This window comes from Pangasianodon hypophthalmus, chromosome 7 (genome assembly GCF_027358585.1).
Source record: "Pangasianodon hypophthalmus isolate fPanHyp1 chromosome 7, fPanHyp1.pri, whole genome shotgun sequence".
Taxonomy (NCBI): domain Eukaryota; kingdom Metazoa; phylum Chordata; class Actinopteri; order Siluriformes; family Pangasiidae; genus Pangasianodon; species Pangasianodon hypophthalmus.
The window spans coordinates 11,064,759-11,084,984 of NC_069716.1; the positions used below are offsets into that span (position 1 = coordinate 11,064,759).

Below are 20,226 nucleotides of genomic sequence, written 5' to 3' on the forward strand. Positions count from 1 at the left end.
CTTTTCAAGAGCATTGTAAATTAACAAATCTAATTCCTAAAGACACTCCCTGGCCTGTAAACCAAACAGAACTGTCAGTGAAGGACAGTGGTTAATGAGAATCAAACATAACGCTTTGCTTTAAAACCAAATGGCTCAAGTTTTTCCCAAAACACTCATATCTTTTGTCACATGCCAGTCGTAGCTGGCCTCTTGGACACTTCTCTGACAATTGCCCTTCTTGCCCATGAGCTCAATTTGGAAGGATGGCCTGATCTTGGCAGTGACCGGCGTGTGCCATATTTTTTCCACATTGCTGTAATGGATTTCACAGTGCTCCTAGGAAGGTTCAAAATTTGCTGATTTTATAACCTTCCCCAGCTTTTTCCTATAACAACTTTATCTCAAAGCTTCATGGACAGTTTCTCAGTCCTCATGACAGCAGGACTGATCTGATATTTTAATTGTGAGACCTCCCAAAGTCAGTGATATTTCTTGTAGACCAATACTATTGGACACAGGTGAATTTAAAATTAACACAATTGTACCTTGTTTAACATATTTAGTGTTAAATGAAAGCAGAATTCAGATTTTTTTATTTTTAAATAATTCTGAGGACATCAAAATAATTTATTTATTTATTTATTTCCAATTATTGCCGAGTGATTCCGGGGGCATCACTTGAATGTGATTGCCATGCAGCATTCAGTTGCCATCATCACTGTAGCAGTGCATCTTTCATAGTGCCTATATCACATGTCTTCCAAGTGTAAATTTGAGAGAGATTTAAAATTTTTCACACAATCAATTTTACAAATAATAAAAATATTTCTACACTATACACCTCAATGCAAAAAAAAAAAAAATTAAATCCCCTCCATCAGAGTACAGAAAATGTTATTATAACACCACTGCATTTCAAAAGATGTCATATTGTTCATTACTTTATAATATTTAAAATCAACAACAATCCTAGACTTAGTTTAACCCGGAGGTTGAAACAGACACATAATATCATGACCGGGTCTATTTTCTATTCTATTTTTCCTGGTTGTATAGATTACAAGTTTTGCTTGACCAATCATAAAGTTGATGAGCTGTCATTTTACCCTGTGTTTTTGACTGTACTCTGCACAGTCTGCACAGTCTGTACAGTGGTTTGAGTCTCACACAAACCAAAAAAACAATGAAACACTGCTTATTTTGAACCACAAAGTACACAATTATCATGAACACTTGGATTGATAACAGAAATAAATGCATTAACAGCCATAGCACCATGCAAGATTCAAAGGTAGTTTGTAAACCACCCTCCAAACCCATCCCAAGCTTATCCCAACAAACTGTATCAACTCTCCCATTTAAAGCAGTTTTATTAAGAACTTTAACAAAACATTTATATAACACTTTTCCTTCTACTGTTTCCAAATCTGAATCTTGCAAATCATGAAGATCCAGCAAAGGACCTGACATATCCTTTAAGTTCGGACTAATCTTAAGTTTTGGGAAAGGGTCCTTTACATCAGGAACCAAACAGCCATTGCCATAGTCTGTTAGCAGAGTAGTCTTCTCCTCTGTGAGCTTTTTCCTCCATATTTCTACTATTGTTTTTGTTTGGCGAGTTGATCTATGCCCCAGCAAGAGGACTAATACTGCTATGTCACTTAACTCAGGACTGGCCACTTTAACAAGTTGTCTCAGTTTCACAGTCTTAGAGGCATACAGCATCTATGTGAGGCCTGGCAAATCCCCAGTTATATCTAAGCAAGCCGCCTTTACAAGTGGCTCCTCGAAAAGCCAGAACAAGGAGTCTGAATTCTCTGTTCTCTTGGAGATAAAGTGTTCCCATGTTTTAAAAAGTCCACGGTAAAAAGAAGATGATCCATTCAAGTGCAGTTTCCTATGATCCATAAAGAAAAGGCCAGTATCCAATCCAAGTCCTTCCACCCTTTGTAAAATAGTCTTGGCCATGTTCCTCCACACCAGATCAGCAGGGTCTGTTAACAATCTTTCTATAAACTGCAGACGAAATGTTGCCAGTCTGCTTGGCAAATGCACCAAACCTTGTACACCTTCTTCCTTAGGCAAAAACAATATACTTTGGGGAACTCAGTGCAGTCTATCCCAAAAGAAGTCTACTAAGATTGTTTGCAGCGGAGATAACAGATAACAGATCTACACAACACAGCTTATGCCAGAGCATTGATGCAACCAAGTTATTAAGTATTAGTGCTCTTCCTCTAAAGGATAATTGTGAACAAATCCATTTCCATTTAATCAGTCTACCTGCCATTCTCTCTACTATCCCCTCGCAATTTTTTTCCACTGTATGGTTGTGTCTCCAAGATAAACTCCCAGATATTTAAAACCTTACTTTTTCCAGCTTATTCTATCAGGTAATACTGGTAGGCCCTACTCCCATTTCCCCAAAGTTAATGCATCACTCTTTTTCACTTTAGCAGCTGAGATGACTCCAAAATCCTTCATAATACTCCCTATATAGTTAATACCTTGCTGCCCATTAACCAAGATCATTATATCATCAACATAGGCTGATACTTGATGGTGTACATCACCATGGTGCAACACAAATCCTTCAATTTTTGGTTGTAATTTGTTCTGCAAAGGTTCAATAGCCAGAGAATATAACATGATAGTGCACAACCCTGATAGTGCACTAGTGGGTAGTAGACCAGTGGGTCTGTTCAACGTGAACGACTTGCCCCATCACCTCTCTCAGCCAATCGCCAGAGTCTTAGAGAGGATTTTTAGGTCAGAGCATATCAAGCTCACCAGTCTGCAGTTCTTTATATCCTGTAGATTACCCTTTTTAGCAAAGTAATCACAGCTCTTCTGCAGCTCAAAGGCAGCAACCCCTCAGGCAGGCATTCTTTGAGAACTACCAACAGGTCCTTACCTAGCACTGCCCAAAACTCTTTATAGAACTCCACATGGAGTCCATCAATTCCAGGAGCTTTTCCGCCCTCCATGCCTTGCAGAGCAGTGAACAGCTCCTGTTCACAAAGAGGCCTTTTAAGCTCCACTTTTGAGCTCACTGAGACACTGGGTAGACCTTCGTAAAAAGTAGACAATTCATCATTCTCCACATACTCTCACTTTGAAAGTATATTGTTGTTTTCTTCCTGAAATCCCACCACTCCCACAAATTTTCAAAACACTGTTTTCTCATCTTAAAATTACACGCAAATGCAAATTTACGATGCAATGCAATTTTCAGTGCAATTAAAATCTCCACCAAGAAACAAATAATCATCAAAATTACAATTTTGCAAGATAATGTTAACATTGTTTAAAAGATAAACTCTTTCAGCACCATTCGTTGGAGCATAAATATTCAGAGAAACAAAATGAAATCTTTCAAATTTTGCCTTCAAAGCCATAAGTATATCAGGTATCACCTGCTTTAACTCATATGAGATAGACAGGAAGTTTTTGGCAAAAAGAACAGCTACCCCTCCTCTGGATGAACTCATATGAGTAAGCACTACTTCTCCTACACATTCTTTTTTTTCCAAGCAGTTTCATTTAGACTGTCAATGTGTGTTTTTCTTGAACAAACATAACCTCTAAGTTCTTTTGTCTGCTCTTTTTTTTCATATCTCTTGCACCATTCAAAATTGAGGGTGCCCGTACTTATCACACTCAGTAAGAAGTAGATTGTCAAGAAACATGATATAAACAGTGACTTAAATTAACAAAGAGACTTATGTAGTTTCAAAACCATCTTCAGTTTTTTGTTTTAGTTCCAATTTAGAAACAAACTTCTTCAATCTGAATACTTTTTGTGTGGTGAATTGTTCCTCACTGTCACCATCTCTCAAGACCTCCTCCCCTTCATCACCACTATCATCAATGGCTCCATAACATCTGGTCATGTACCAACCTCATTCAAGAGAGCAAGGGTTATTTCCATCCTGAAGAAACCCACTCTGGATCCCTGTGACATCAGCAACTACTGACCGGTATCATTTCTTTCTTTTCTTTCTTAAACCCTTGAACAAACTGTCTACAATCAACTGTCTCTCTATCTCTCACAGAACAACCTCCAAGATCCTAACCAGTCTGGCTTCAAACCGGCACACTCCACAGAGAATGGTTTGCTTCCTACCTGGAAGGTCGGTCATATCGGTGACATGGAGGGGATCCACATCTGCTCCCCACAGACTCTCCACTGGTGTCCCACAAGGCTTAGTACATGGTCTTCTTCTTTTCTCCCTTTATACTCTATCTCTTGGCGCAGTCATATCCTCACATGGGTTTTCATACCACTGCTATGTGGATGACACTCAACTCATCCTCTCCTTCCCTCCCTCATACACTCATGTTTCTGCTCGGATATCAGCATGTCTGGCAGACATCTCATCATAGATGACAGCTCATCAGCTGAAACTTAATAGCAGAAAAACTGAACTGCTGTTCATCCCAGGTGATTAACCCCCATGTCAGGATCCCCATGCGATCTCCCTGGACAACTCTATAATCTCGCCTTCAGTTACTGCACGCAACCTTGGGGTAACCTTAGACAATCAACTGTCCTATTCCTCTCACATTGCTAATCTGACATGCTTATGCTGATTTCTCCTTTATAACATCAGAAGGACTCATCCATTTCTTTCCACACAGGCCACACAGGTGCTTTTTCAGTCCCTTGTCATTTCGAGACTGGACTACTGCAACTCACTCCTGGCAGGTCTGACTGTGAGCACCATTCGTCCTCTGCAACTGATCCAGAATGCAGCTGCATGACTGGTTTTCAACCTTCCTAAGTTCTCCCACACCACCCCATTGCTACGCTCCCTCCCCTGGCTTCCTGTAGCTGCCAGCATTTACATTTAAAACACTGATGCTTGCCTACAAAATCAAAAATGGACCAGCACCCACTTATCTTAAAGCAGTTATCACACATCGCATGGCACCACACTCCCTCCCATCCTCTAGCACTGCTGACCACCATCTCTCAGGGTACAAGGAAGGCATGCATTGAGACTCTTCTCTGTTCTGGCACATAGGTGGTGGAATAAACTTCCCCTAGATGTCTGTACAGCTGAGTCCCTGGCAGTCTTCAAACAACATCTAAAGACTTACCTCTTCCTAAAGTACTTAAATTAGCACATAAAAAAAATAAACTTTGTATTGTCTGAGCACTTGTTACTATGTTATCTCCCAACATGGTACTCTTAGTTTGTGACCTAGCGAACCAGTACCGGAATGTATTTACTGATGGAGACTTCAAAGCACTTTTGTAAGTCACTCTGGATAAGGGCGTCTGCCAAATGCCATAAATGTAAATGTAATCCTCAACCTGAACATTCTTCATATTTTTGGTCTTTTGCAGAAATTATCTTATTTTACCAAACATGTAAGCACTTCGTCAGTTTCGTCTACTTATACTGTTGTTGCCTCACTATCAGAGTCATCAACCGTACTACATTCAGTGTTGTAATTTTTATTAACTGTCTTTCCTATCGCCGGACAAATGCTTATTTGCCTCAAGCTTTTCCTTAATCTTTTCCTTTTAGTGGAGGGAGTTTTAAAAAGTACTTCATCCCTCACCATCTCGGTATCCAAACTCACTTCAGCCACAGTAGACTCTGCCACAGCAGTAACATCATCATGCATTACATTCAATTTCATTTTCTACACTGTCCGCACCCGTCATTGTACCACTGACATTTTCACCTCCACTCTCCCCGGCATTCTCAGCTTCGAAAGACTTGCATCTCCCATCCTCCTTTAAGTACATCTTCACCAGCAACAGCGGCACTCGCCCCGGCTTCAGCAGTCCCACCCATCCTTTCATCATTTACAGGTTCAGATCATTAACCCTCTCAGTATACGCACTTCTAATATGACCCTCCTTTTTCACACCTGAAGCATTTCATTAGATCAGAGGTAGCCAAAATCAAATAGTCAAAACCATCAATTCGAAACTTAAAGACCACATTCAATTCATCTAAATCATTCTTTAAAATCATATACGTGGGAACTTTTTCATTTGGGACACTACTTTAAAAAAAAACGGGGGGCCATTGGACGGAATAATTTTTTTCACCGATTGAAGCAATGGCATTAGAGGGGTGAAGGTATCTTGTATAACAATGACATTCTGGACAATACTGTTTACTTTTTCAACAATGTCAAGGAAAACAACAACAGCACTGTTCATACAGTGCTATTCAGCAGATAGTATGCTGTTGAAGCCAACAGTTTTTCCTACAGCCAAACCAGCAAGCGCTGGATAGCAGCGTTCTTTTCAACTAAAAACCACCTTCCCTAACCTGCTTTCCCAGAATATCACAATAACACTTTGGAAACGTCTACACCAAAACTTTTCAGCAAAGAGACATGTAAAAATTAAGAGAAAAAGCAAACTCCACCCACTCGCTCCCAGCATCCACTCAGAGAGACAGAGAGAGAGAAAGAGACAGACAGAGAGAGAGAGAGAGAGAGAGAGAGAGATAGAGAGGGGGAGAGCACAATCCAGATATGGACCCAGCTGAGCACCCAGATGAGGATGGGTTACCTTTTGAGTCTGGTTCCTCTCAAGGTTTCTTCCTCATATCATCTCAGTGAGTGTTTCCTTGCCCCTGTCGCCTCTGGCTTGCTATTTTGGTTTAAGTTAATTTGAATCTATTTATTTCTGTAAAGCTGCTTTGTGACAATGTCTACTGTTAAAAGTGCTATACAAATAAACTTAAATTGAATTGAATATGACGATGAATAGGAGAAAAACACATCTATTAATCAGATATTACCCAACAGCACAGTAACAAGCACTGCAACTTGGTAATTGATTTTTTGTGGATGACACTCTCATTCTGGAAAAAACTCAAACAGCTGTCTGGCCAACTCAGGGATGTGAGAATTAAACTACAGCTCTATCACAAACCAGAAACTTGGTAGTATGTATTTCCTATTTCCCTCCTTCCCTGAGGCTCGGAATAATGCATAGGAAGATCCCATGTTGATCTAACTCATTCAGATCCATCTGGAATTAAATAGGGTATGTTAATGCAACAATGAGAAGTGACACTGAACATTTCTGCTTGGCTGTGACTGTTTTAAAACACCAAAAGCGTTAAAAATAGAATTCTAGGACTGGCACTACAGGAACAGGCTCAAAAACAAGCCATGATTTTTTTTTTCTCATCTGTCAAAAACACTACATTGGAAATACAGTGCACTTCACAAGACTGTTCTATGAAATAAAAGTCAGCTGAGTACTGCTCACCATAAAATGATTTATCCCCCATTTCCTTGAGTAATATGTGAATTAATGTTCACAGACGTAGCATCCATTATTTACCTTGCAAACACCCAAATCCTGTGTTTACACCTGAACACTGAACACATGCTAGAGGCCTGCCATTTGTCATTTTGTGATTTACTGTAAAGTCTGTTGAACATAATTTAGGAGCTAAAGAGCAAAAATTTATCAAAGAAATTCAAAGGTCATATTTAGCATTGTGTGTTCAAGAGAATAAGATAGCACATGAGAAAGGGATAGATGAAAGCAAAAAAAAAAAAAAAAAATGACTGCAGGGTTGCTGCATCCTTACAGTATTCTCCAAAATTAACCTACAGCTAACTACATGATAAAATTGTCTCCACAGTGTATTGTGCAAAGTCTATTTTGTAATGAGCAGTGAACATAACATACAACAATGATTATGGATTTGGGTAATGCAGTCACTACACCCTAATTTTACTTACACTGACATCTTTGACTAACCTATCCAATTCTCAGAACTCAAACAATGACCAGAGTATAACAATGGATGTTATTCCTATGAGTAATTGTGAAATGGCTTTCTAACAATCAAGCTGGAATGAGCTGGACAGCCTAGTACAGCAAAATAGCAAAATAATGTCTGTCGTGGGCAGACAACTGGCACATTTTTCATTGTCTTAAACTCATTATGCTTGTGGTCACATTACTAGAATAATTAAGTATCGAGAGTTATTATAAACAAACAAACAAACAAACAAACAAATAAATAAACCAACAAAGCTGAAAAGCCAAAGAAAGTAAGCCTAAGGTAAGCATTTCATCAACAAATAGGGAGGACAATTTCCTCTTTTTTCCCCCCAAGAAAAAAAAACAAAACCAATTTTAGCCAAGCTTGTCTCTCATAGCTCTTGCCCAGTCCCAATCAACTGCTTTTACACATAAATAAAATATATATGTTATCTGTGTTAATTTTTCCTGATGTTTTATAAAGTTTGCCCTTACAAATTACAAAGGAACAGCTGTAATTAAAAACTGAGTGAAAGCTGAGGAAGAGTGGTACAAATAAAAAAATAAAGGAGTGGCTTACCCATAACGTAAGTGAGAAGGAGGGTCAGCATAAGGGTGACAGCTGTGGCACTGAGGGCAGTACACTTCCAGTTGCAGCACTTGTACGGCTTGTTGAAAATGAACGTGGGTCGGGAGAAAGTGCTGCGGGGCAGAGGACGTGGGAGTGGAGAATAAATTGTGTTGGAGGTGAGTGGGTAGTTCTGATTGGCTGTGGCTGGCAAGGAGCCTGGCCCATGCTTGAACAGGAAATGCCTGAGGAAAAGAGGATTCTTTGAATGTTCAAATTGTGCAATGGACATCAGTGGACATCCTACTGACCCAAAGACCAGTTTTGCAAAGATCAATCATTTTGCCTTGGTATTTTCAGGTCAAATTGACATGAACATAGTGTAAAGGGTACTTCTCTCGCACTGGACACCAATAATGTTGCTGATGATTATAGCTGATAATGATTCAGACAGTGAATCATTATATAAGTGATACACTGTAAATTTGTTATATTAGTATTGTGATTAAACTGATTACACATTTGTAATATTTCCATTTCTAATTAGAATTGCAAATGATTTAGATTCATAATAAAGGAGACTGATAATTTAACAAGACTTAACAAAATGTACAGTGTAGGACCCACAATAATGGTATACTGAGGCATTGCACCAACAGTAGACTATGTAATAAAAATTTTATTAATCATATATTATCTATTATGTAGCTGGATAGAAAGATACATATACTATACAGTAGATATAAAAAGTCACCCCTGTTAAAATTGCAGGTTTTTGTGATGTAAAATTAAACCAAGATAAATCATGTAAGATCTTTAATACATAGTAACCAACAAATTGTCTCCACAGTCTATTTTATTTTGTATCAAGCAATGAACCTAACATACAAAAATGATTATGGATTTGGATAATGCAGTCACTACACCCTAATTTTACTTACACTGACATCTTTGTTAACCTATCCAAGGCTCAGCACTCAAACAATTACAATAATAATAATAATAATAATAATAATAATAATAAAAATAATCATGTAAAAACAATTAGAAACATTTTAGGGAAGAAAAGTAAAAAGAAAAAAAAAAAAGTACAATAACCTAGCTGCATAAGTGTGCACATCCATTTATAATGGAGCATGTAACTGTGCTCAGAATTACCCATTCGCATTCAAACTCATGCTCAAAAGTAATTGTCATACATCTGTTATCAATGAAGTGATTCTGATTAACCCCCAAATAAAGATCATCTGATTTTTTTACTTTGATTTTCTTGACATCTTCTTTCTTTGGACTGCTTAAGCCATGGTATTAATTAGAAGAGGGGTTCATAAGAATTTCCAAAACATTAGATGTACCATGGAACACTGTTAAGGTCATCATCAACAACTGGAGAAATTGGGCACCACAGTGACATTACCAAGAACTGGACATCCCTCCAAATTTGATGACAGAAAAAGAAGAAAACCTATCAGGGAAGATACCAAGAGATCTACAGAAACATTAAAAGAGCTGCAGGAATATCTGGCAAGTACTGGTCACTCTGTGCATGTGACAACAATCTATGGTATTCTTCACATGTCTGGGCTATGGGGTAGGATGGATAGATGAAGTTCACCTAAATCACCCCATACCATGTTGCAAAATGTGTTATGGTCTGATGAGACGAAGGTAGAACATTTTGGGTATAATTCTAAAAGATATGTTTGGCGCAAAAACAAGATGGATTATCACAAGAACACCATACACAATGTGAAGCAGGGTGGTGGCAGCATCATGCTATGGGGCTGTTTCTCTTCAGCTGGGACTGGGGCTCAGCTGGGACTGGGGAATAATGGACAGCACCAAATACCAATCTATTTTGGAACAAAACACTCAGGCCTCTGTTAGACACCTGAAGATGAAGAAAAAATTCTCCTTCCAGTACACTAAAAACTGACAAATTAAGATGTGCTAAGTTGGTAGGCTCTTACCCAAAAATAGTGAGTGCTGTGTTACAAGCAAAAGGTGCATTAACAAGTTTTAGTTAAGGGGTGTACACACTTATACAACCAGGTAATTGTAAGTTTCACTTTCTTTTTTTTCTTAAAATGATTCTATTCGTTTTTCACTGGAATTTTTTTGGTTGCTGCATCACATTAAAGGTGGGAAGATATGACATGATTTATTATTGAAATTTTGCAATTTTAACATTGGTAAATCCACTGTAGATAGCAGGGATGTAACTGAATACGAATATTTTATTCAGATAATGAACAGATAATGTGCGCTAAATGAATTCAGACACAAACAGTAGGCAAAGTATTCAGGGTTTTTTTGTTTGTTTGTTTTTTAGAAAGCTTACCAAGATGCTTCAGAGTTCAGTGCCGCTAGCAAGTCTGAGAACGCTTTACAATGCTCTGTATTTCTTCATAAATTTGACCTGAAATGTGTTTAGATCTTCATATAAGTCCTAAAACTAGATAAAAAAGACCCCAATTAGACAAATGATGCAAAAACAGTACAGGTTTTACATTTATTTGTTGAGCAAAATTATTCAATATTAAATATCTTTGTCTGAAAAAGCATGTGAACCTCTAGGAGTATGAGGTAATTTAAAGAGGTAATTGAAGACAGCTGTTTCAATCAAGGAGATGGCATTGAGGTGTGATTTTAGCAGGCCCTTGCATGTTTCAAGAACATAAACTTGGATCTTCACTATCAAAGTCTGGTCTCCAATGGAGTGGTCATCCAGCAAAAATGAGTGTGGCAAATTATAGTAAGGGAAGTCACAAAGAACCCCAGGGTAACATTTAAGGACCTGCAGGCCACTCTTACATTGAGTAATATCAATTTTCATGAGTCAGCAATAAGGCAAATAATGAACAAGAATGGTGTTCATGGCATGATAGCAAGGAGGAAGCCACTACTCTCCAATAAGAACACTGCTGCACATCTGAAGTTTGCTCAAGACCATGTGGATAAGCCAGAAGCCTATTGGAAGAATGTTCTATGGACGGATGAATCCAAAATAGAACTTTTTGGTTTAAATGAAAAGTGTTATGTTTGGCGAAAACCAAACACTGCATTCCAAAACAAGAACCTCATCCCAACCATGAAGCATGGCTGTGGCAGTTTAATGGTTTTGGGCTGCTTTGCTGCCTCAGGTCCAGAATGGCTTTCCATTATTGATGGACCTATGAATTCTGGATTGTACCAGGAAATTCTATAAGTGAATATTAGGGTATCTGTCCATGAACTGAAGCTTAACCGTAAGTGGGTCATACAGCAAGACAACAACGCTAAGCACACAAGTAAGTCTACAAAAAACATTTTGGAATGGCCAAGTCAAAGTCCAGACATTAACCCAATAGAAATGTTGTGGAAGAACTTAAAAAGTTGTAAGGAGGAATGGGCCAAAATTCTTCCAACCCATTGTGCAGAACTGATCACCAGTTACCAGAAACATTTGGTTGAAGTTATTGCTGCTCAAGGGGGTTACACCAGTTACTGAAAGCAAAGGTTAAGATACTTTTTTCCAACAAATATATTTAATGTTTATAATTTTATAATTTTGCTCAACAAATAAATATAAAAACAATAACATATTGCATCATTTGTTTAAGTGGGTTCTCTTTATCTAGTTTTAGGACTTAGATGAAGATTTGATTAAATTTCAGGTCAAATTTATGCAGAAATACAGAAAATTGTAAAGCATTCACAAACTTTCTAGTGGCACTGTAGGTGTCCCATAGGACAACACAAAAAATGTTGTTTGCAAGGTGGTTACTTTATCATAGAGCTTGAAATGACAGCTCGCAGAAGCTCATGGGTAGGGTTGCCATGTTTCATAAAAATTCCCACCTCAACTACAACTGAAAAACTGCACAAAAAGACTTTAGACTAACCCAGAATGGTCAGGTATAGAAAAAGGTAGATGTATTTTTCTACTTTTCTCAGTCTTTTCATGGGAATCAGTTAAAGTTCTCATTACTAATTTTGCCATTTTACCTGAAACCTGGCAACTCTGCTCACTCAAATAAAAAAGAAAATTTAATTAAAAACCGAGCCCTCAAGTTTAAGAGATAAACTATTCAGGGTTTTTTCATCAGTGGTTTACTCTAGAAACCTGACAAAAACTGAGCTCCAAAATAAACTGTATATATATATTATATATATATATATATATATATATACTGGCACATTCATTGAGCATGGATTTTGGTGTTCTTAAATGATCATTCTCAGAAAAATCATATGGGCATTATAATGATATGCTGCTTAAAGGAGCCAATTTTGACTCTCAGAAGCACCGCAACCCAGATTCACAGAAGACTCTAATAGTGTTTCCAGCTAACTTTTCTGGTTTATGCAATTTAAGAAACCCCAAAACTGAAGTAAATCTAATAAAGTATTATCATGAGGCTATTCCTGTCAACTGTAAATAACAGTTTCTTGATTTGGGAAAAACATCATTGCTTTGTTACTGTTAGTTTGCTTACTCAGTCACAGTAGATAGAAGATAGATAGCTGTGCAGGGCATATGGTTCAGGTAGTGAACAAAGTTATGTTCTGCAAATTGCTTATTGCTGTTATAATTTGTGAATAAAATGACTTATTTTCCAGCAGGCCTGTTTTTTCAGTGTTTTCCAGGACATATGAAAACAGATATGCATATTTTGAGCATAACACATATACAAATAATGTCATTCTTTTACAACCCTGATAGATAGATAGATAGATAGATAGATAGATAGATAGATATGTCCAGTACTTAAAAGACATAATATTAAGAAACATTTATTAAATTTGACAATAGGTTATTTTACGACAAACATTTGTTAGGTATGTTAGCAATACAATTGGTCTTGGCAATTTTCCAGTAAATGTAGCAAAAGGAGTAATTGTCAAAAATTAGCAGCTAACCCTATACCTTTGTACAAAATTAGTGTCAATGCTAGTGTGTCCAGGATGTAAGTGGACATGGTTTTCACAGCTAGGCAGAGGGGAGAGCTACTGTATATTAACACTTTTAGGCCATTTATTAGAAAACCTTATCAAGAAAACCTTACAAAAGCAGCACAGATTCTGTAGTTCTGAATGATGAGAGTATGGGCTGGACTTGGGTGGATTTTGTTATGCACTTCTGTGCAAAAACAGTGGCACCATTCATACATCATTCATCACCATTCATTATTTTTGTCGAACAAAAATCATATATTGCTTTAAATACACTCTTCTGTTTATGTCTTTTATATTTCCTCAAACTTTCACAGCAATATCCACAGGCTACAACCAACAATCAGTAAGCAATACCTTAGAGAAAAACAAAAGAGGAAAAAAACAACTCTGATTGATTGCTGTAAAGCAGTGGTTCAATGTCAGAGTGTCTTGGTAAGCACACAGACAATTTATCTCTGATGGGCTGGGAGTGCTAATTAATCAGTCCACAAGGCACATTAATGATAGAGAACAAGCAAAAGCTTGGAAGCATTTCCTGCAAACAAGCAACCCAGAAATGGGAAATACTATACAACTGTTTGCCCTTATTTTTCCATCCCTGCCATATGTGGAGGAGGTAAGAAATATCAGACGGTGGAGCAGAGAGAAGGAAAGAGACAGAGAGAGAGAGAGAGAGAGAGAGAGAGAGAGAAAGAGAGCACATCTCATTTTGCCTCCAAACCTCCCACAGCTGAGGTTTGCAATTCAAGGGAATTATTCATCCAGACTGCTTATCAATTATCACTTCCCCTAACCTGTCATATTTGTCTTTGTGTTATCTGGCTTATTCTTTCCTTAAATAAAACTGAGTAATGAATAATAAAATGAATGAGATGAATTAGGTTGAAAATAAATGTTTATATTAAGAGCACGGGCAACAGTAAAGCATTCCATATTCAGTAACAATGCTGTACATTGAAACAAAAGGTGAGAGGGAACATACTAAGTAGGATAGACTTGCCTGAGGGGGAGGAAAATAAAGATTTAAAATGCATTCATGTTTGCCAATCTGTATTGAGAATTTGTTGCCCCTTTTTTGTATATTTATATCTAACCAATCATTAATTTAAATAGTCACTGCATATATCCTATGTTTATCCTCCTCTCCCGTTTCCTGTATAACAGATGATCTAATTACAGGTAGATTCTTATTTTAAAGCATTTCTTCATGGCTGGCTGGATGCCAATCTCATCCCAACTCAGTTAAAGTAAGAATTCAGCTGTTAACTCTTTATTAAAAATGTCTTGCTGTATCTCTTTGAAAATTTCTGAAAAGATACAGAAAATTAGATACTGCAAATAAGGAAAGAAGAGAGTCACTTTGCACAGTCATTACTGACTCTATGAGTGTTTAGAATTGCTTGCCACACAGAAAATCTGGCATTTTGCACAGTTGAACAGAGATAAAGGTTTAAATCAAAGTTACAAATCTGACAAAAAAGTCAACACCACAGATGTTCACCCAAAGTCATCCAGATGGGAGGCAAGAGGTAACTAATATTGCAGTCTAGCCTGGTACTGCTACTACCTGTATAATATCAGATGGGACATAATACCCATCATAACCTCCAACTGTTCTGCAAGTCATCCAAAAACATTCCTTCTACAACAACAATCTGACTTAATATACGGGGTCATGTTAGCCAAATAAATGAATGTATTAATAAATTAATGTTTTAATAGCAGAAAGATTGTTTACTCATTTATAAAGATTTAAAACTGCTGGTTTCCACTGATACAGTATATAATGAATATTTCTGGGCATATGGTAATATATACACGCATTTGCTTACTGACTGCAGGTGTGTGTGAAGGCCACCCATATTTTGAGCTCTATGTTATCCCACACCCATTTTGATCAACTTGGCTTCCCAAATTTCATCTTCCCAATACTCGTTAACTACTCATGCCACCTTATAATTAGTTTAACCTGCTCTTCATTTCCTCCTTTTCTTTTTAAGCTTCTTGTTTTCCATTTGTTGTTGCAAAGTATTCTCTATTGTAATTCTAAGTTGTATTTTCCCTAGTTTATAACGGCAAGTGTGGTAGTTTCTTTTTTTCTAACTGAGCACATGGTGAGCACATATTACTATCAGCTTTCATTTCCTCATATTTACCTGACATTGGCACCTTTGGTGTCAGACCACCCAATTTTTAGGTGAGCAAATGTATAGGAACAGATAGTATAGGAATAGCTAGTCTTAAAGTAAATTAAAGTAAATAACACCTTAATATTTGATTGCTTGAAATAACTGCATCAAGCCGGTCACCCACTGACATCACCAAACTGTTGCATTCTTCTTTTATGATGCTTTTCCAGAATTGTACCACAGCTTTGTTTGTAATGCAACTTTCAGGAGGTGAAATGCAAGCTCAGTTGGGTTAAGGTCTGGTGATTGACTTCGCCAGATAAAGTCCTGATGAAGTCCTTTGTTGTGGTGGCAGTGTGATTTGGGTCATTGCCTTGCTGCATGATGAAGTTCCTCCCAATTAGATTTCTCTGTAAATTGTCAGACAGAATGTTTCTGTAGACTTGCTGATACCATCAAGAGTTTCATCATCAATAAAGATTAGTGAACCCATTCCAGAAGCAGCCATGCAAGCCCAAGCCATGACACTACCTCCACTGTGCTTGACAGATGAGCTCATATTTTTTTATATCATTAGCAGATCCTTTCTTTCTCCATATTTTGTCCTCTCCATCACTTTGGTAGAGGTTAATCTGGGTTCCAGAACCTTTATGTCTTATCTCTGTATTTCTTTGCGAATTCCAATCTGGCCTTCCGATTCTTACTGCTGATGAGTTGTTTGCATCATTTGGTATGGCTTCTATATTTCTGCTCTCAAAGTCTTCTTCGAAAAGTGGATTGTGAAATCTTCACCACTGCCCTGTAAAAGTCCTTGGTGATGTCAAGGACTGTGGTTTTTGGGGTCTTTCTTTACAGCTCTCACAATGTTTCTGTCATCAACTGCTGTTGTTTTCCTTCACCGACCTGTTCAGTGTCTGGTTGTTGGTACACCAGTGTTTTTTTCTGTTTCGGGACATTCTAAATTGTTGCATTGGCTATACCCAATGCTTATGCAATGGCTCTGATCAATTTTCCCTCTTTTCTCAGCTTGAAAATGGCTTGCTTTTCTCCCATAGACAGCTCTTCACAGGCAAAATCCAGGGCTCAAACTGAGAGTAGATATTCATCTCTATTAATTGTTTAAACAATCAACCTAACAGGGCACATCTGAGCAACAAGAAACATCTGTCAGTCACATTTTCCAATATTGTATATATATCCAGTATATAGCACAAACAAAAGAATTGGCCTTGCCGTTCCAATTCTTTCGGAGGAGACTGTATATATGTATATGTATGTATATACTTCAAAAATGTAAAAATGTGCCCAGTGTTCCCGAGATAGGCTCTGGATCCACTAAAACTCTGAACAAAGTAAAGTAGTTTCTACTGGTGGCTTTTACTGCTCTTAGTACTAACCTGGCTTCAGGTGAGATGTTTCTTTTGAGTACCCAGTTGTTCTCTGGTTGTCTGGTGCTCAGTTCTGACGTTTGGTTGGTATGGCTGCGGTCGTGGACAGGTATGGTGTCCCTCTGCATTGTGGAGTGGGCATAGGGTGCTGGGTGAGTACAGGTGCAGGCATGTGGTGGAGGAGGTGGAGGAGGCAGGGGTCGGAAAGTGAACTGTCCACCTGGACGGCTAGGGAGGTCTACAGACACAGATGCAAACAGCATAAGGATCAGCTAATACCAACTTCATCATCACACCAACAAACAAACAAAAACAAATAAATAAATAGAAAGTATTTTATTGGATAAAAATGAATGAAAAGCTATGCTTACTAACCCTGTCCGTACATCTACATGAACCAGCAGCATGTAATGCATGTGCATATTTTTTCCATCTCCAGTCAACCCAATATCAACCTGTGGCGATGACCAGCTGTTACCCATAATACCAGTATATCTCAGTGGTGCCTCACATCAGTGATCCTGTGTCATTGTTTATAACAGTCATGGCTGCTTTCTGTAATATCATAATTACAATATCAGCTGTACTATTCAAGGCCATCATTTAGCAATGGACAAAAGCAAAGTGAGGCCACAATTGAAACTCAGCCAAATTATATTAATTATTATTTAAATTATATATATTGTGCTAAAAACTGATTAAAAAATGTTAAGGGTATATTTCTTGTGGTCATTGCTAGCTCTACTATTTGTAACCTTGTCAATTTTGGCAGCAGTATTCAATCAAAACAGCTGAGTTATTTATTCAGAGAATCACAATGACATCCTTCTTTCACTATGCCTTTTATATACACATTGAGGCAAAAATGTGAAGTGAGAATAGGGGTCATTACAAAAGAAAAACATTTTATGAAAGCTCCTAGCAATGGAAATGAAGTTTCTGTGGGATGTTTAGTTGATGACCCTTTGATGTGTCTTACAGAGCTATAGCAAAAGATGCCAATATTACAGTTTTACGCCTTTGTTATTGACACTATGTGAATATAACAGAACATTTCAAATACCAACACTGTATTCCATGGCAAAGAGGTTAATATCTCACAAAGAAGGCAATGTCAAACTGTCTTTCACATGAATTATTATAACAAGGAAAACAAAGTTTATATTTTTCTATAAACAAACTATATTTGAAATCTGTTATATACCATTCTTTTTTTATTAAAACGTAAAAAGGCCTTTAATTTTTGCCTGACTAACATGTGACTAACATGTAATTTCTATTTTTCAGATAGCTGTTAATGAAGGTTTTTAAGGTTAGAGTTAACATAGGTCTAGACATAGCATACAAAGAGTCCCCTCTGAAAGTATTGGAATGGCAAGGTAAATTTATTTATTTATTTTCTGGCTATAATTTGAAGGCATTTGGATTTGAGATCAAAAGATGAATGTGAGACAATTGGTCATAATTTCAGCATTCATTTCCTGATATTCACATCTAGATGTTTTAAACAACTTAGAACTTGGCTCTTTTAGCAGAAACACCTGTCAGTCACACATTCCATTATTATCAAGTGATCAAAAAATATTGGAACATGTGACTGACAGGTGTTCCTTGTTGCCCTTGTGCGCCCTGGTAGATTGATTGTTTAAATTGGATTTTGCCTGTGAAGACTGCATTTGTTGTTAAAAAGGATAAACCAATATGAATACCAGAGAGCTGTCTATGGGATAAGCCATTTTGAAGCTGAGAAAAGAGGTAAAATCAATTAGAGCCTTGGCACAAACATTGGGCAGAGCCAGTAAAAAAAGAAAGAAACCACTGGTGTACTAACAATCAGGCATCGAACAGGTTGGCCAAGCAAAACAACAGCAGTTGATGACAGAAACATTGTGAGAGCTGTCTGCCAATTTACAGAGAAATGTAATTGGGAGGAACTTCATCACAATGACCCAAAACATACTGCCAACAATCACCAGACCGTAACCAAATTGAGCATGCATTTCACCTCCTGAAGGTGAGACTGAAGGGAGAAACCCCCCCCAAAACAAACAACAACTGAAAGAAGCTATGTTACAAATCTGGAAAAGCATTACAAAAGAAGAATGCAACAGTTTGGTGATGTCAGTGGGTTGCTGGCTTGATGCAGTTGGTGCAAGCATGGGATAATGCAACCAAATATTAAGTGTTATTTACTTTAATACTATCTGTTTCAATACTTTTGCAGGTGTGTGTCAGTGTGTGTAGCTGCAGAGGAGCCAGATGGTACATTACAGAACTTACTTGCAGTAGCTTTGGGACATCACAACGAAAGTACCATAAACTTAGCAATATGACTTCATGCAAAATTTTCAGTGAAAATGTAAATGCTAGCTGGAAGTAGCCTGAGAGCTGCCAGTGATTCCACCTACAGGACACTAACTCTATGCTGAATATATGTATATCACATATTATGTCATATTTCAGCAGTCAGTGTCTGTCAGTCAGTCAGTTTCATCAGTTTCCAACCTTCAGCATTTAACAACTTGTAGTAATGATGAATGGCTGTACAGATTCCTTATGATAATTCCTAAAGATTATTATTCATAATTCGAAGGTTCCTGTGATTTGTGAATGCGCTTCAGAATTATAACACAAGGAGCTCTAAAGGCATGAACCAAATAAACAATGCCCTTATAACAATGACAAATGTGGGTGAAATTTCCACTCTTTTACCATTCTTTATCTATTATCACTGCCATAGTGCGTAACAATCACAAATGTTGGCACAGAATGGATTCACAAAATAGCTATAACTGAAGTATTTGCCAATCTTGATTGTTGGATTAGCATTTATTTTGTGCAAACTTCCAATCACACACAGAAACTCACATTTAATGCCCAGTAAAGCATTTTAGCTCTAGCTGGCACATGTATTGCTGTATTGCCAACAGAAATGTTCTTCTTTTCTCAGGGTGTGTAAACTTATTATAAGAGGTCATGATTAAACAAAATTTATATTGGCTAGTGGTTAGGTTCATGAAATGAGATTCCAGGTGTATGACTTTTTCTGGCTTTGTCTCTCTCCCTCTTAATAATGGAGAACCTCTGCTCTTGACTTCCTTGAAGTGGAGATGTTTATGCTACTTTATAAGGTTTCATTTATGTTTCCCAGAGTTGTGCTGTACTTATTTATATAATGTTGTATCATTTAAATATGAAATTTCTTATTTCATTTAACTATCAATGACCTGTTTATGAATGATTTGCAAGCTGCTGTCACGTTTAAGAGCCACCAAAAGTAAAATAGTTTCCAATAGTGAAACTGATCAGGATAAATGGAATTGAACTCCCATAAGGTCAGAGACAAACATCTATCTAGACAACTGTCTAGGGCTGAATGGAAGGTTCACAAGGAATTAGGATGTTACACACAAATGCAAAGTAAAATCAGATGATGTTTAAAAAAAATTATGTTTAACACATAAA

General features: G+C 37.4%; 1 protein-coding gene across 2 annotated transcripts in view; it reads right to left on the bottom strand.

Moving 5' to 3' along the window:
* The window catches only part of LOC113542771 (teneurin-1), a 141,488-nt gene extending 124,494 nt beyond the window's left edge, over window positions 1-16,994 (bottom strand). For both annotated transcript variants that reach the window (XM_026940521.3, XM_026940520.3), the window contains exons 1-2: window positions 16,771-16,994; window positions 8,319-8,551 (exon numbers count right to left, since the gene is read on the bottom strand). In XM_026940521.3, the coding sequence (XP_026796322.3) occupies window positions 8,319-8,551; window positions 16,771-16,889 (352 nt within the window). In that variant the 5' untranslated portion in view covers window positions 16,890-16,994. The remainder of the gene's footprint in view (window positions 1-8,318; window positions 8,552-16,770) is intronic.
* Between the last annotated feature and the right edge of the window lie 3,232 nt (window positions 16,995-20,226).